This window comes from Dipodomys merriami, unplaced genomic scaffold, assembly GCF_024711535.1.
Source record: "Dipodomys merriami isolate MVZ:Mamm:240054 unplaced genomic scaffold, mDipMer1.0.p SCAF_676, whole genome shotgun sequence".
NCBI lineage: Eukaryota > Metazoa > Chordata > Mammalia > Rodentia > Heteromyidae > Dipodomys > Dipodomys merriami.
This window is the reverse complement of record NW_027206264.1, coordinates 516,529-535,183: the sequence shown is the minus strand read 5'-3', so window position 1 is coordinate 535,183 and position 18,655 is coordinate 516,529. Positions and strand designations below refer to the sequence as shown.

At 38.6% G+C, this 18,655-nt stretch overlaps 1 protein-coding gene across 1 annotated transcript in view; it reads right to left on the bottom strand.

Moving 5' to 3' along the window:
• Positions 1-1,963: 1,963 nt before the first annotated feature.
• Positions 1,964-18,655, bottom strand: part of LOC138815865 (ras-related protein Rab-2A) — an 81,793-nt gene continuing 65,101 nt past the window's right edge. Inside the window, exons 7-8 of the mRNA XM_070005243.1 lie at positions 5,695-5,763; positions 1,964-3,278 (exon numbers count right to left, since the gene is read on the bottom strand). Coding sequence (XP_069861344.1) covers positions 3,183-3,278; positions 5,695-5,763 — 165 coding nt within the window. The 3' untranslated portion in view covers positions 1,964-3,182. The remainder of the gene's footprint in view (positions 3,279-5,694; positions 5,764-18,655) is intronic.

Below are 18,655 nucleotides of genomic sequence, written 5' to 3'. Positions count from 1 at the left end.
GGTATTGTTCTTTGAAGTTAGGTACATGCATTACTTTAGAATCCCTATTTCTGGCATCACAGCTGACTTTTATTATGGAGTATGTGAGACATGCCAAGACTCGAGTCAGGGCTGCACAAAACTGTATATTGAGATTGGTGTCCCCTTCTCATTGTAACCAGATCTTACTCTCACCCTTGTATATCCAGCCTCTGTAGGTAATCAGCTTCTAGTTCGTTTCTTCTGCACAGAAAAGTACATGTTCTTAAACTGCCTTGTACTAAGTATGGTAAACCACTGATGTTCTTGCATGTTGCTTTTCTATCTTGAAAGTCACATCAGTTCATAGTGATCCTCCTGTTTTATAAGGGTGTGTTAAGAGCCTATTGTGTGGCGAGGCACTGGTCACTGAATCACACTCCTATGCAGACACTGAGGTAACTTCAAGTGTTTTGCACATACGACCAATGCTGCAACAAGGGACAAGACCTTGAACTTCTGCACTGTTGGGGTGCCACTAGGGTCTTGCAATGGAGATTTCTGGGTCAGTAGCAAATATATGTGTATAAAACACTACCCCATCTCCTGTCCAGCAAAACACTTCCAATTTATACTCCAAAGAGCCTCATCAGAACGTGGGGTGTTGTCATACTGCGGTTAGGTTTTTCTAGTCTCAGAGATGAGAAATAAGAGTCTTTATGAAAACTGCAAATCTGGAGTATTACATGCTGAGACATTAAAAGCTGCATTTATTTTTCCTGTGACTGATTTTCAAGTTATCCAATGCACGGAGATATTAAAAACATTGATCAATGCTGGGCATCAGTGGCTCAAACCTAGGTATGCAGTAAGCTAAGATTTAAGGATCACAGTCAAAGCCAGATTGAGAAGTCTGTGAGACTCTATCTCCAATTAACCACCAAAAAGCTGGAAGTGGAGCTGTGGCTCAAGTGGTAAGCATACTATCCTTGAGCACAAAAGCTAGCGACCATACTTAAGCCCTGAGTTCAAGTCCCAGGAAAAGCACTCTAACACAAAATGATCAAATATTAGAAACTCATTATAGTTTGGTGCTGGTGGCTCTTGTCTGTAATCCTAGCTAATCAGGGGGCTGAGATCTAAGGATCACAGTTCAAAGCTAGCCTGGGCATGAATGTCTTTGAGACTCTGATTTCCAATTAATTACCATTAAGTCAGAAGTAGAGTTGTGGCTAAAGTGGTAGAGCACTAGCCCTGACAAATATGCTCAGGGACAGGGCCCACGCACCCCCTCCCCCAATTATAGCACAAGGCAATTGTAGGTCCTAAAATTACACTATTTATGACAGGGTGAATAAAATACTGCCTGGTCAATTCATGGACTCCTACCATACTTCCCCGAGGTAGAAGGACTCTGTGTAGAAAGTGGTAACCAGCCACAGGGAGTCTTATCTCAGCTCCCCACAAGGCACATTAGGGCTGCAGTGGGGACTGAACCGTAGGCTGCCATTTTCTCAGGGTGCCAATTTGTTGCTTGTTCTTAGCACTGATTTTTCTTTTACTTGATTCAGAAAAGAATTAGGGAATAGAGCATGAAAAAATGCATTACATTTCTGGAAAAGTTAACAGTTAAAAAATTTCTAAAGAATCATTCTTCAACTTGATATACAGCAGATATTATTTCCTAGCTGTCTTAACTTTGTATATTTATCAGGAGGACTGAGCACATCGAGTAGTGGTGAGCATCATCATGGGAGCCTTCTTTATGTGTCCGTACGGCAGGAATGTTCTTGTACTGGCTGAGTGGGAAGCACCTGTTTGCATCACGTCAGTAAGAATTTCACACTGTGGAGGTTTTATGTTTTAGTAAAACTTTTTAAAGTATTTTAAGCATTCTGACCTGTAGAAAAGAACACATTCAAACACAAGGAAAAGCTGTAAATAGATTAAAAATGTATATAAATGTATATACCTTAAAAAAACAAGATATGTCAGAAAAAAAAGGAACACTTTTATACAGAGGATTTTATTTTGCACTGCTATAACAATTTCATTATAGACCAAGGGAGAAAAAGGAAAAAGAAGGATAAAACCACCACATTGAGTAAATTACTAAAGCTTTTCTACTTTTCAACAGGAATTTCCAACTGGTAGATTTATTGTCATATCCCTTTCAAAACAGACAAGATGCTTACCATATTTTAAAGATTATTAAGTTGCCACTGAAAGAAAAATTTTACAGTCACTGTACATCAAGGTTGAAAAACTGTCCTGCATGAAAAATATACTTAGAAATCATGTGAATAAAAGGAAAACATTATTGTGGTTAAAGAAAGATTAAAGTCCTCATAATGTGCCATCTACATGTGGGTGCTCACTCCCCTCAGGGTCGCCTGAGGGTGGGATTTCTTGCTTCTGCCCTTTCACTCATCATACTGTGTTTCTACCCAACAGTACTCATTAAGGCAAACAAATCCTTTTCTGAAGAGGTCTTAAGGAAATTGTGGACAAATAGCAAACTTTTGGCATTAAAACAGGTTAACACAGACATAGCCTTTAGTAATATACATTAAGCATATTTTTCTTGGACTAGTGACAAGAAAAGATGAACATGCTTGTTAACAATGTCAAAAAGTTTAAAATTCGGTGTCCAAGCAATTCCTAACAATGTTTCTGTAGCTTCAAGCTTTAAACAGTATAGATTTTATGCAAATGCATTAAAGAAGTCAAGCTTGGCAAATTACACCCAAGCAGGTTATTAAACTATATATACACAAAGTAAATGATAAATACAGAATTAAAAGTCCTTTTGGTTCTCCTTATAGCTGTGAAAATTGACAAACTTTTTGAGGACAGTTCTGTAATATTAAACATTAGGTAACCACTGGGGTTGGGAAACCTAACTACACAAACTGATTTAAATACTCAAGATGACTTTGTAGTGTTTAATACAACTCAGTTCTTAGTTAAGGGCACAAGACAACATTTAACAAAAATAATCACATCGATTGACCTAGAAATCAAATGCAAATAGATAGGAATACAATCTCCAAAATCTGTCTTTTAAGTGAACATTAACCATTTATTCAAAGTTATACAAGAATTTGAAGGATTAAAGTCTTCTGTGACATAAAGCCATTTCAAACAGTTTCATGTCTCAGCTGAGCATGAGGAGAGAGGGTGAAGGAGGAGCTCCACTGGGCAGCTAGACGGTAAAAACAGACTCAGCAGCAGCCTCCGCCAGCCTGCTGTCCTCCCTGGCTGCCTGCGTGGGTTGCGTTAGTAGCAGCATGCTGAGGGCCAATTTTAATGCCATTTGCCTGAGACACAAGAGAATAGAATAATAAATACCAGGGGACCTGACTGGACAGTAAACAAATTACGTTAAAAAATCATTCTTAATGACATAATTGTATCAAACAACTCTGCAAAATAAGTGGATTTTATAAACAACGGCAACAATCTGTTCCTTCTTTTAAAATAGGACGCTGTGAGATGTTACTGAAAATAATTCTTTATCATAGTAGGCAAACAGAAATGGTCTAATGCTGCTTTTTTCAGGGAATCCTCAGAATGAAAAAACTGCTTAAAACAGTTATTACAAGAAACCTTTAAAGGGCAAAAATACCCAAAGCCCCTGCTGCTCTAAGACGACGTAAAATCTTTTCTCTAGACAGCATTTCTGTTCCGTGTTGAATCAGCTGTACAGGCTAAGGGCATATGAGTGTTCTGTGTCATCAATAATTTCTATGATCCCCAAAGACATGGCAGGTTGCCAAGAACCCACACACAGAGTAGTTCTTTCATTCATCAAACTCACACTTATGTCTTAACCCTCACTCCCTCAAGTGGATTTTACCTAAAAATACAACACTTTGAGAAAAGTAATACAGTAGCTTCAGAAATTAAGCTCTTAAGGAAACTTTACGTCACAGTAAATCTCAGATTTATAGTGCTTGGCAGTTGTTCTGCAACAGTAGTAGCCTTGGGGTTTCTGGCACTGGCTCAGTATTGACAGCAGCTGATGTGGTTTCTTTTCGCTCTTTTGACTCCTCTTTAATAAAAAGCATGCCCTATGGCTCATTGGTTTTGCCCCCTCTGGGCTGGTAGCAACTTCTTGAGGAATCAGGGAGTCAGACTTGGCATCAGGCCAAATAAATAGCACGGCCTGTTGGCTCCTGACAGCAGATTACAATCAAAGCTGCAAATGGCATGGTAAAGCAGTCAGATACTATATGAAACCAGACGGAACAAAACGTGCTCTCTCTTAAACAGAGGCTCGATTACTGTTCAAATTACAGGGCAAGAGTATCTGAATGGTGTTACCACTAAATTAACTCAAGAAGTACCACCATCTAAGTCAAGAAGGTAGGATTTAGGACTGTATTATTTCAAAGGAAAAGGACTGAGAGGGCTGGGAACATGGTGTGAGTGGTAGAGCGCCTCCTTAATAAGCCTGAGGCTAGAAGTTCAAACCTCAGTGAGAGCAGGAGAGAGAAAGGGGGTTAGGGAAGAAGGGATATGAATGAGTCTAAGTCAAGTACTTTCTTTGGAAACCTTAGGCAAATGCTGCTTATTTTAGTGAGAACCTGAGGCAGGGAGCTGAGCCTCATCTGTGTGCAGGCCAGGAGATGTATCACTACTGTCACGGCCCCCATGTAAAAAACACTTCCAGCTGCAACTACACTCTGAACAAGGGCTTCTCTCTTGAAAGCCACAAGTCTTGGGCTGGGAAGGTGGCTCAGTGATAGAGCGCTTGCTTTGCGTGCATGAGGCCCTGGGTTCAATTCCTCAGCACCACATAAGCAAAAAAAAAAAAAAAAAGCCACAAGTCTTAACACAGATTGGCAAAAATATTTATGTATAAGAAAGAATACATTCTATCCACATAAATATTTAAAAATACTTGAAATTAAGGATAAATGTAGAGTAGGAATTTAGGTAAAAATCCCTTAGGTGCCAGGCGCCAGTGGCACACATCTGTAATCCTACCTAGCTACTCAGGAGGAGGCTGGGGATCTGAGGATCGCGGTTCAAAGCCAACCTGGACAGGAAAAGTCTGTGAGACTCTTCATCTCCAACCAATTACCAGAAAACTGGAAGTGTCATTGTGGCTCAAAATGGTAGAGTGCTAGCCTTGAGTGAAAGAGCTCAAGGCCCTGAGTTCAAGCACCAAAATCGACAAAAACAAAATACCACCACCACCAACAATAAAAAAAAGCAAAACAAAACCCAAACCTTTAGCTTGTAAACTTTCTGAATTATATTTTCCAAAGTTTTATTAGCCTAATTGTGTTGAACAAAATGGGCTCAAAGTAACATTAAAAATATGCATCTTTGCCAATTATGCACATTAATTTAGTCTCCTGAAAACATGCTCTGCTATACTGGGAATAAGTTTAAATTGGGAATTTCCTTCTTTCATCTAAAAAAGGGAGCATTTTGCATTGTGACATACTATATACATTTCTACATCAGAATATTATTCCCCAAAGCAGATGTCACCATATGGACACGTGGGTAAAAGGGAGTTTTCTTTGCTCTTAGGGCCACCCTACTAGAACACAACAGAACACAAACATTTAACTACTGAAGTACAGTAGTTCCAGCTGGAATGTGTTAGGGGACTATCATTGATCCACTTTAGAAATTTAAAAAGCATAAAGTGATGACTCCAAATAATAGTAAAAGCCAATTCTAAATCAGTATTACCCAATAATTTTCGTATGTATATACCTCATTGTTGATGTCAAAAACTCCTTCCTGGATTTTTTCATAAATTTCTTTTGCTGTATTAATAAATGCCTGAAATATAAAGAACAGAAATCACAAGAGTAAATAAACATTTTATATAAAAGTTCTAGAGTATCATAATGTTCAGCACATAAAAATGTAAAGGCACTCAATAAAAGACAACCACATGATCATTTCAACAGATGCAAAAAAAATCCAACGTTTCATCTCAACAAATTAGGACAGAGGAGAAATTTTCTCAGCTTGATAAACAGCAACAAAGAAAATCACACCTAATATCATACTCTATCATGAAGACTGAATGCTTTCTTCCTAAGGTAAAGTATAGAGCAATGATATATGGAAACTGAGCTCTGTTAGCAGCATTATTCACAATAGCCAAAAATGTAGAAATACATTCATATACCAATAAATGAAAACAAAGATGTAAGCTAATGATAACAAATGGAGTATTATTCAGTCTTAAAAAGAAAGGAGGTGCTGATTCAGGCTACAAATCTTGACAGCATACAAAATGAAATAAAACCAAAAAGGCCACATACTCCATGCATATGAAATGTCTAGAACAGACCAATTCACAGAGATCAGAAGCAGATTACTAGTTACTTGGAGTTAGAAAAAGGAAATGGGACTTCTAATAACTGTGGGATTTCTTCAGGAGTCATGAAAATGTTCTGAAAGTAAGATTGTAGTGATGGTTTCACAGTTTTGTAAATAAACTAAAGCTCGCTGAATTGTACAGTGTAAACTGGTGAACTTTTATGACGTATTAATTATAATTAGTAAAAGGAAAAATCATGACCAAGGAGGGGGGATGAATATCACAATGCAAACACAGTACACATGAAAACTATGCATGCCACCTAGGTAGCTTATGTACCCTCCATGGTGAGACTAGCTTTTTTGGATGGTAACAAAAAAGAAAGTTACTCTCTTATACCACTGATAAAGACCTAATTCAAATTTAAAGACATAAATAGTACTTACAGAGGAACAAATAATATCTGTCATCTCTTTTACATTGGTAATATTTGACTATTGAACTTGCTATCAGAGCTTTTGTTTCCTAATTAACAGGACTGATATGTTTTCACCTTTAAAGTCCTTACAGCTCCCTAGAGTAATCAATCTATTGCAGCTCAATTACTGCACCAAGCACACACCAGTCAGTGCAGGAGACTTGAATGACTGCAGCGGGAGCACAGAAACATGAATATGCATAAAGTCTAAGTGGCTGATCGAATCATCACAGAGGGTCATGAGAATCCGCAGCAAAATAATGAGAAGAATTAATCACTGCAGATTCAGAAGGCACTTAGGATGGGAGTACACTTTTCATGTGTATGCAGGCTTTAAAGGGGAAATTGGCTCTCAGCCAACTATGAATTGATTCACATTCTTCAAAACTGAACTTATCCCTATAAATAAGGAAAAAATTTAGCTTTATTTCCAATAACATGTCAATTACTGTGATGGCCTAGAAACCGGGCTAAGTAAATACTGAAGTCAACAGACATAAATCTCCAGACATAAATGTCTCCATAAAATGCTGGAATTCCTTGTAGGGGCACCCACGTGTGCACATTCCACTACAATGTTGACCAGAACTACAAGGTCCTAGAAATGAGCTACAACTTCATATAAACAAGTAGTTCTATATGGCAAGGTCATTATTAAAAGTGCTAATACATGGACATAAATGGTCTTTTATTCTTAACCACTGATGAATCTCTTTAAAAATGGGCACAAAAAGCTACAGTAATAGCCAGGTACCAGTGCCTCATGCCTGAAATCTCAAGAGGCTGAGATCTGAGGATCACGGCTCAAAGCTAGCACAGCAGGATAAGTCTGTGAGACTCTTATTTCCAATTAACCACCAAAGAAGCCAGAACTGGAGCTGTGGTTCAACTGGTAACAGTGCTAACATTGAGCAAAAATGCTCAAGGATAGCGCCCAGCCTCGAATTCAAGCCCCAGAACCAGCACGCATGCATGCCCCCCCCCCCCCACAGAGCTATGGTATATAAAATTTATCAAAATACTAAATTACCTACATACCACTTAATGTTTTTTTATAAGCACTTTTAACCACCAGAAAACCAGAAGAGGTGCTGTGGCTCAAAGTGGTAAAGCACAAGCCTTGAGCAAAAGTGCTCAGGCCCTGTGTTCAAGTGCCACAACTAACAATAAATAAATAAATAAATAAATAAAATTTAAAAAGCCAACAAAAAACAAAAACATAGTTGAAGGACTTAAGATGTACTTTACATTTGAAAGACATGAAATTAATTTTTTTTTTTTTTTGGTGTATGTCCTAGGGTTTAACTCAGGGCTTTGGTGCTGTCCCTGAGTTTCTGTGCTCAGGGCTAATGCTCTACCATTTTGAGCCACAGCATTATTTCCAGCCTTTTGGTAGTTAATTGGAGATAAGAGTGTCATGAACTTTCCTGCCTACGCTGGCTTTGAACCGCGATCCTTGGACCTCACCCTCCTGGGTAGTTAGGATTATAGGTGTGAGCCACTGGTACCTCAGTAACAACTATTTTTTCATTATAATTTTTTATTATCTCAATTGAGTATTTTTGGATAATGCTTCCTTTCTACTTTGGAGCTCTAATCCCAAATTAAAATATTCCTTATCCTTCTGAGTATATTATAGAGAATAACTTGTAAATGGATTATCTTGGATTCTTTACCATGAAAAGTATGCATTTAATATTTATACTTAGGAACTAAATGTAAGAGTACAAAACCATCTACCATTGACAAATACGTATATTATGACTATGTTTTTTTTTTTAAGTGTATGACTTTTGACTTAAATTGTTGAGTTCCCAAATAACTGGTTCATAGGAACATGAGCCTAATACTAATAAGCATTATATTGATTAAATATAATTTTTCTTATTTTCTTTCTCTTTTTTTTTTTTGGTCAGGTGTGGGGCTTGAACTCGGACTGCTGTCCCTGCGCTCTTCAGCTCAACGTGAGTGCTCTATCGCTTGAGCCACAGTTCCACTTTTGGTTTTCTAGTGGTTTATTGGAGATAAAGAGTCTCATGGACTTTCCTGCCCTGGCTGGCTTTGAACCATGATCCTCAGATCTCAGACTCCTAAGTAGCTAGGATTATAAGCGAGAGCCACTGGCGCCCGGCTAAATATAATTTCTAGGTAGTGCTGCTGAATGTCACAGTTATCTTCCCACTAATGTTGCAATATATTTTGATAATGATGAAAAATTGGTTGAGATCTAAAAACAATTTTAAAAATATTATTTTATAATAAATTTGCTGGGACATAAAAATGGATAATTTCACTCTCTTCATTTAGGATCAATCTCCATATTTTTCAAGGTGTAGGTGTTTTAATTCATCCTTAAAATTTATTTGGAGGCAGGTCTTCACTGTGTAGCCCAGGGCTGGCTTTGAACCTGAGATCCTCATACCACACTTTCCTGAGCACTGGGGTTACAGGAGTGGATCACCATGCATGGAATAACCACTGAGTTCTTTATGGACATACATAATATACAAAAATATAAGTATTGCTTGGCAAATATCTGAGGTCCTACTGTTTCTCACAGAATTGAGTGGTTGAGCTGTTTCCTCAAAAACAGTTTATCTGGAGATTGTTAAACATTTTATTTTTGTGCCGGTACTGGGGCTTGACCTCAAGGCCTTGGGCTCTCATTAGTGTTTCTTTCTCATAGCTCCTGTTCTACTACTTTAGACATGTCTCTAGTTTGGTATTTTGCTGTTTTTTTTTTTTTTTTTAATTAAGTACGTAACAGGCACACTTGGCTTCTATGAAATGCTGGTAATTTCCCTGTTTATGTATACATTTCTTAAGATGTTACTAATGGCAACCACTAGGTAAAATTAATAGGTTTAGTGTATGACAAAAACTGCTGAGAAACGGATGTCAAATTATTTCATTATAAGCACTGTGAAACACTGGGAAGACCCATGATTAAGTAGGAACAGACTCCTGGTCATGTGCAGCAGCTAACCTTGGTAGTCTTCTTGCTTCCTGTGTAGTGAGTGCGCCTCTCAGCGCTAGCAGTCTGCCTGTCTTCATTTTACTACCAGTCCTCCTCCTTTACCACCCTTAAATTAACTGCCATGTTTAGTGCTTTACCTTTATTTTATTAGCCATCAATTCTCTTGCTTTTCATCTCTGACAAATGATGCTTGAACCCTTGACAGCAATTACCTGAATGGTACTAATAATATCTAACCTAAGATAAAATTCCTGGGAGTTCTACAGCAAAAATTAAAATTAATATAAGCACAAAACACAGTAAATGGGCTGTGATTCAAACAGAGTCAGTGAATTCACATGCTTCTGTGCATCTTAGGTATCACTGACATTTAGGCCTGGACATTTACTGTTACCACATATTCAGAACTCCTCTAGATGTCATGGAAGATACAAACAAGAGAACACAGTTCCTACTGTTGCTGAACAAAACCATTGGGAGAATCTAAGCATACCAGTTCAGATGTCAGTTCAAGACACAGGAAAAAAGACTTTATTAGCTATCAGAGGGAAATAAAAGACCTTCAAAACTGACTGGGATGAGGGGCTGGGAAGGTGGCTCAGTGGTAGAGTGCTTGCCTAGCATACATGAAGCCCTGGGCTCGATTCCTCAGTACCACATAAGTAGAAAAGCCGGAAGTGGTGTTGTGACTCGAGTGGTAGAGAACTAGCCTTGAGCTGAAGAACTGAGGGACAGCGCCCAGGCTGAGTTCAGGCCCCATCACCGACCCCGACCCCTGCAAAACCCCCAAAAACCAAAAACCAACTGACTGGAGGGAACATGGAGCACTCTTTAGGGTTTAACAATTCTTAATCTGAAAAACTGTTTTCAATGGAGTCAACATACTGCCACCTGGTGGCAAGATTAAGAACAATGGCATCTGTTAGGTAAGACTCCTGGAAGTTCTTGGACAATTTCATTTAATTCTTTCCCTCTCCCTCTCCCTCTCCCTCTCCCTCACCCTCACCCTTTCCCTCTCCTTCCCCCCTCCCTTTTCTCTCTGTCTCTTTCTGTCGTGGTACTGGGTTTGAACTCAGAGACTTGGACTTGCTAGACAATTACTTAAATATCTTGAACAGTTACTAGAAAGTAAGGTATCTTGCAAAGTGACTTTTCAGTTTTATCAGTGCCTGAAAGCAACAGGTGTCTAAGCGAACAAATATTTATCAAGTAATTACTATGCATTAATCACTATACTAAGTGCCCATAGCTTTAATGATTTCTAAAAAAATTAAAATGCTGTATATAAATACTAGAAATTAAACATTCTTTCAAGAAAACTTATAGCTGTAAAATGAACTGGATGGCTAAGAGTGAACCCAGTCTTTCCTGATTCAAACATCAGTTTCACCATGGGCTAGCTGTGTTACACAAGCCTACTGCTTCACCTGTCTGTAAAATGAGGGAACTAATGGTACCTGTTCCACAGGGCGGCTGGCTTAGTGTGAAGCACTGAATACTCAGTGTGGGTCAGCTCTCATGAATGTTTTAGGACTATGTCACTGGGGAGCAACAGTAGTGGACATAGGTGCTTAAATGTCCTACAAACACTGTGGTCTTTATTCAATTCAAATACTTTGATTAAGTAAGCCAAAATATTAATAGAGTGAATCAACTACAAATCATATGCAGCATGAGCCCTAAAGAATAAGATAGACTGAGATAAGACCATTATGCAAGGAGGGTAAGCCCTATGAAATATTAAAAAAAAATTAGGGACCTTAAGCAAACACTCCAAATTTTGTGACATTCATATGTTTGGATCTCATCATTATAATATAGCTAATTTTAGTGGAAGAAGACTTGTAACACAAGGTTTTTCAGGTTGTATTTCCAGGCACACTTCTGCTGGGGCTGCCTTCTGGGGATGAGGCAGGGAGTAGGAACAGCTCAGTAAAGAGACCTCTTCCTTGTCCCTTTCATTCTCCACAGAATCTGTAATCTACAGTGGAGTTGTTCTGCTTTTACTTCTTTCATAGTTTCCTTGAATTTCACTGAAAAAGAGGGTCACTGCTTATCTTGCTGATCCATAATAATACTGTCTTATTTAATACATGGACTGAGTACAAAGAGAATTGACTTGCCTGAGACCACACACAATTGTATCAGAAGCAGGAGTAGAATCTGTTATTCTTCTCACCACATTTATTTTTCTTTTATTAGGACTACTTATCTTTGAATAATACAAGACAAAGGAAATTTTCATATATGTTCAAGTTTAAACTGGACATAAAAAGCATATACTGTCCACATCCTGAACAAACCCTCTAGCTAAGTGGAACTCTTAGGAAAGGGAAAAGAAATGGGGGTGGGGCAAGAGAAGGGAGGAGGTAGGCACAATGAAAATATATGTACATATGTAAAAGTCACATTAAATCTATTAATTTGCACAACTATTATGCAGTACATATAATTTAAAAATAAAAATACAAGAGCACGAGAGGAGAGCCATTGTGTAAAAAAGATGTACTCATAGCTGGATGCTGGTGGCTCCCACCTGCTATTCAGAAGTCTGAGCTATGAGGATCACAGTTCCAAGCCAGCCCGGGCAGAAAAGTCCATTATCCTTATCTCCAATAAACTACTCAGAAAAAGATGGATGTGGTGCTGTGGCTCAAGTGGTAGTATGCTAGCCTTGCGCACAAAGGCTCAGGGACTGCACACAGGCCCAGAGTTCAAGCTCCAGGACTGGCAAAACAACAACAACAACAACACAAAAATGCACCTATTACCTGACTTATGTGACTGCAACGTCTCTGTACATTACCTTTATAACAACAATAAAAAAGTAAACATTAAAAAAATAAAAATCCTCCTAATGAAGTTATTTTAGATTTCTAGCATTACCTTTGTAAGTATGTACAACCCAGTGGTAAAGCATGTGTTCATTAGCATGTGTGAGACCCTGGGTTCAATCCAGGAAACCTTCTATACCTACAAAAAATATATGTAATCTTAGCAGAAGAACAAGATATAAAACTACTAGATTAAAAGGGCTTGGGAGCCCGTGGCTCATGCCTGTAATCCTAGCTACTCAGGATGCTGAGATCTGAGGATCGAGGTTCAAAGCCAGCCCTGGCAGGAAAATCCGTGAAACTCTTGTCTCCAATAAACCACCAGAAAACTGGAAGTGGCGCTGTAGCTCAAGTGGTAGAGCACTAGCCTTGAGCTGAAGAGCTGAGGGACAGCGCTCAGGCCCAGAGTTCAAGCCCCCACGACCAACAACAACAACAACAAAGGGGCTTGGGAATACCATAGTATTTAAGGATTTCCTGTTGTCCCTGTCAGAGACTACTGAAAGATATGTTCGCTTCCTTATTAATCTAGTTCTTCCATTCAGTAATCACTTACCAAGTGCTTGTTTCGTATTGGGTATTGAGGATACTCAGGTGTAGGAATATCCCAAACCTAAAGGGTATGGTAGTTTAGGACAGATGCATGTTTGTAACACAGCATAGAAACCTGCATGACCACTACTGAGAAAGTGAAGCCTGTGTGAGAAGGCCTGAAAGATAACAAGCTCCCACTCATTTTAGGACAACTCAAGTTAGGAAAAACTGCGATTTTAAGCTCAATTCCACTGGAAGCAGGAAACAGGCAAATACGTGAGCTACCATTAGAGGTGGCCCTATAAGCAATAAGGAACTCTGGAAAAAAAAGCAACCAAGAGGCAAAATGGAGGACAGTTTTGGAGATGAATAGTAAGGAGGCAAGGCTGGCAAAATGGAGACCAATGAGCACTCTAGAACAATAATTCAGGTAAGAAACAACTATCTGAGGAATTAGGATGGTGGCAAGGATCAAACATGTACTTTCAAGAAATTTACAAGAGTTGGTCAATTACAGGTGAAAATGGTAAGGTGCTTATTACTCCACTTTTTGTTTAAATGATTGAGATGGAAGGAATTGAGGTAAATTAAGAAAGAAAAAAGTTGGTTTTAAAGAAGGAATGAAAAGTTCTAAATAAAATTCTAATGCTTATGACATCTTCATGTAGGATGGTCTTGGCAGTTGGCAATCTATATGTAACTACATGTGTACACTGTGGGTTTATGTGTGAGTTGTTATATACGTATTAGCTGCTCTGGGTTGGGTAGAGAAAATAGATGCAACTTTTGAGAGTTCAGTTTAGGTCACTAATAAAGCTCCCAAGAATGCTGGCCCAAGTAGAGGTGAAGACGCTAAGGCCAGTCAAGCAGTGTCTTTTAAGGGAACACAAAGCCTTCAGCAGTTTACAATTATATTCCAGCTATCTAAAAATACTTGTTCTACCACTTACAACAAAGCCCAAGAAAGATGACTTCTCAATGCATATTAAGTCTGTAGACATCCAAGTCCTGGGAAAGAACACAAGTATAAGCAAGGGATGTTGAAATGAGCCTTCTTCTACTTAGTAACATCTTATTAAGTCATACGTTTCCCCTTAGACATCACCTATGCTGTCAGTTAAGTAGCCTGACAGTGCAAGGATTGGCAAGATGTATTTTCATTACATCTTGGCTTTATCTTCAGTACTTTAGTAAGTAAGCCAGCAATTTCTATACCTGATTTCCAATAGCTTGAGATATTTTAATTAAGTTTACTTTTGGGATCACAAACAACTTTCTACACTGGACTTCAAAGGCATGTTTTTAATTTTTTTTAAATTTTTAAGCAATACATTAAAAACAAAAATTATGTTTGTGGGTTACCTTGTGAAATTTTGATACATTTATATTGTTTAAAATTTATTAAATCAGGTTGAATCTACCATTTATCTTTTTTTTTTTTTTCCAACAGGGGCTATGAAGTCTAGGTTAGCCACAGCTCCAGAACTTCCTACCTTTGCCCCTGTGTGCTTGGATGCACCAACATACTTTATTATTTATTTATGGTGAACACATTAAAATTAACTCTACTTTTATGAAGTATATACTATATTATCATCTACATTATTCTTCAACTGTACACCAAACCTCCTGTTATTCAAGTAGAACCTTTCCTTCTCCAGTATTCTCCCTAGTGTCTGGCAAACAGACCTCTCTCAACTTCATTTCTATGAAATCAGATCTTTTAGATTCTATATGAGTGAAATGATGTGGTATTTGTCTTTTTGTGCCTGGTTTATTTCATATAACATAACAATCATCAATTTCACTCATGTTATTGCAAATGATAGAATTTCTCTCTTTGTAATGGTCTAATAGCATTTCATTGTGCATATGTAGCATGTTTTCTTTATCCATTCATCAGTTGGTAAGCACTTAGGCTGTTTTATTTTAAACTTGGCTATTGTGCACAATGAGACAATAAATGTGAAAATGCAGATGTCTTGCTGATATACTGAATTCATTCATTTTGGCTATGTGCCCAGTAGTGTGATTGTTAGATTACATGGTAGTTCTACTTTAGTTTTCCGAGGAACCTCCATAATAGCATTTGTATATATAGCAGAAGTGTTTCCTTGTCTTCACATCCTTACCAGAACTTGCTACAAGATAACCAAAGATTTCAGTGCACTAGAGAAGGCATCCTTTCCCAAATCTTCATGAATTTTGATATAGTTTTTGGTATTGTCGGGGAATGCAGTTTGTGGTAGAGCACTTGACTGGCATGACATGGGCAAGACCCTGGGTTTAATCCCTACTGCGCATGTGTGCTCATTAGCACATCCCTGCATATAAAAGAGCCAGGTGTGATAGTGAATGCCTACAATCTCAATACTTGGAAGACATGAGGATTTTGAGTTCTAGGGCAAACTGAGCCACCAAGTGGGACCTGTGTCAGAAGTTTTATTTTTTAAATGTTTCGGTATTTTTATGATTTCATGCGAATTTCTAGGTAAAATTCCTGAATAAAGGAGAAGATCCCAGGAGAAGATCAAATGGCTGAAAGGTTGAGAGGCAGGTACTGGTGGTTCACATCTGTAATCTTAGCTACTCAGGAGCCAGCCCAGGCAGTAAAGTCCATGAGATTCTTGATTGTTACCTTCAATTAATGCCCCCCCACCCCCTCAAAGAGCCAGAAGTATAACTGTGGCTCAAGTGGTACAGCACTATAGCCTTGAGCAAAAATGCTCACAGACAATGCCAAGGCCCTGAGTTTAATCCCCAGGACCAGCAAAGACAAAACAACCCCCCCCCCCCCACACACAGAGTATCAGAATTACACTGTTGATCAAATGTCGCACTTAATCATTATTTATACCAATTTGTACTAATTGTTTATATTGAGACTTCTGAGGTCTTCAAAGTGAATATAAAACTGAATGTACATTAACTTAGAGGGAAAATGCACAAAGAAGACCAAAGGCAGAATTACAGAAGGAAATATATAATTCTAGGCTATTTTTAGTATATTCAAATAGGTGGCATGAGGCTTATGGCAAGGGTGTTTGTGCAAGCCTTCCATAACCTTTGCTAATCATCTCCCACAGCTTGAAGATCATCTGTTCAAAGGAGGAGCCAATATACTTACCTAAATTTTCTCAAATCTCCTGTTTTAGAATGCTGAAAACAAAGATAATGTTGCGATAGACTTCCTTCCACTTGTAGGGCCAAATCATTACCCAACTAGAAACTGAAGAGAAGCAAACAAACAACAAAGCTGGGAACTGATGGCTCATGTTTCACTTTTTTTTGTTGTTGTTGTTAGTCCTGATACTTGAACTCAGGACATGGGCACTGTATTTGAGCTTCTTTTGCTCAAAGATAGCACTCTACCACTTGAACTACAGCATCACTTCCAATATTTTCTGCTTATGTGGTATGAGGAATCGAACCCAGGGCTTTATCCATGCTAAGCAAGCATTCCCAGCACTAAGCCACATTCCCAGCTCTCATGTTTCAGTCCTAGCTACTTAGGAGGCTGAGATCTAAGGATTGCGGTTCAAAGCTAGCCTGGATAGAAAGGACTCTGAGACTCTCATCTCCAATTAGTTAGCAAAAGCTAGACATATAGGTATGGCTCAAGTGCTAAGGTGCCAGCCTTGAGAGGAAAAGCCAAGTGAGAATGCTAGGCCTTGAGTTCAAAGCCCCAGTATTGGTATAAATCAAACAAGTAACCTAACAACAAAACACCTGACCATGAATACTTCTGTTATCCAGTATGTGAGAGGTGCTGCCCTCAGTGTTTGGGATGTAGAGACGAAGAAAAGCTGTCTTTTCAGAGGAACGATTCTACCAATTCAGAATGTATATGATATGTACGGTGGCTGGCAGCAGAGGTGAAATACAGAAAAGATTTCACTGAAAGCCACTCCAGAGCAGGTTCAGACTTGACCAAATCCTTGAAGATCAGGCAGGAAAAAAAGGCCATTTCAAGAGCAGAGAACAGTTTGTATAGACGGGGTAAAGCACTACACAGCTTATCAATTCTTAGTTTACTATGCAGAGCACATTGTAGGAGGCTGGCAATCAAAGGGCCTTATCAGCCAACACGAAGTGTATGATGCTGAAGCTGTGGGCAAGAATTTAAATAACACCGGACAGTGACATTCAATTTTAATTTTTGAAAAAACTAATAGCCAACAGTGTAGACAGGAAGTCCAACTGGGAAGCAATTCTGATAGCTGACAACTGGGAAAGATATTTAACAGGTAGAAACGATAAGGTTAAAAGTGATGCAAATTGAATAAATCAATGTAAAGGGATAAGGAAAAGGGAACACACAGGATACCAACTTGTAGACTAGATTAAAACAGAGCTCTGGGTTCAGTTTGGATATGTTAAACTAGATAGGTCTGAAGAATATTCATAGAGCTTGCTGTGTGGCAGCTGTCAGCATGGAACTGAACATATAGTCTAAAAGGGTATCTACTTGGTCATAATGTATGACTTTTGGGGGGGGTGGTGGTCATGGGGCTTGAACTCTGGGCCTGGGTGCTGTCCTTGAGCTCTTCAGTTCAAGGCAAGCGCTCTACTACTTGAGCCACAGCCACACTGCCTGGTGATTAATTGGAGATAAGAGTCTCAGACTTTCCTGCCTGGGCTGACTTTGAACCGTGATTCTCAGATCTCAGCCTGAGTAGCTGGGATTACAGGTGTGAGCCACTGGTACCTGGCTAATGTATGCTTTTTTAAATGTTTCTGGATTCTGTTGGATAGTATTTTATTTTTTATTTTTATTTATTTATTTTTGGATAATATTTTATTGAGGAGCTTTACATCTGTGTTCATCATTGAGATTGGTCTGTAGTTCTCTCTCTCTTTTTTTTTTGTTGGATCCTTACCTGGTTTTGGGATGAGTGTGACACTGGCTTCAAAGAATGAGTTTGGGATTGCTCCCTCTGCTTCTATTTCACAGAGGAGCTTGAGGAGTATGGGTATTTGTTCCTCTTTAAAGTCTTATAGAATCCCACAGATGCAAGGCTGGTTTAACATATACAAATCAATAACACGTTAACAGAGCCAAGGTCAAGAACAACATGATCATTTCAATGATGCAGAAAAAGCCTTCGACAAAATACACCATCCATTCATGTTAAAAGCTCTGGAGAAATCGGGAATATAAGGAACATTCTTTAAAACAATAAAAGCCATATATGACACACTATCAGCCAATATCATATTAAATGAGGACATACTAAAACCATTTCCCCTAAAATCAGGAACAAGGCAAGGATGCCCACTCTCTCCACTTTTCTTCAATATAGTTCTGGAATCCTTAGCCAGAGCAATAAGGCAAGAAAAGGACATTATAGGGATACACACAAAGAAAGATCATGCAGATGACATGATCTTATACCTGAATGATCCAAAAAATTCCACTCTCAAATTCTTAGAACTAATAAACCACTTCATCCAAGTAGCAGGATCAAAAGTAACTCTCAAAAACCAGTAGTCTTTCTGTATGCCAACAATGTACAATCAGAAAGGGAAACGATGAAAACAACCTAACCAAAGATATAAAGGATTTCAGTGTAAAAAGT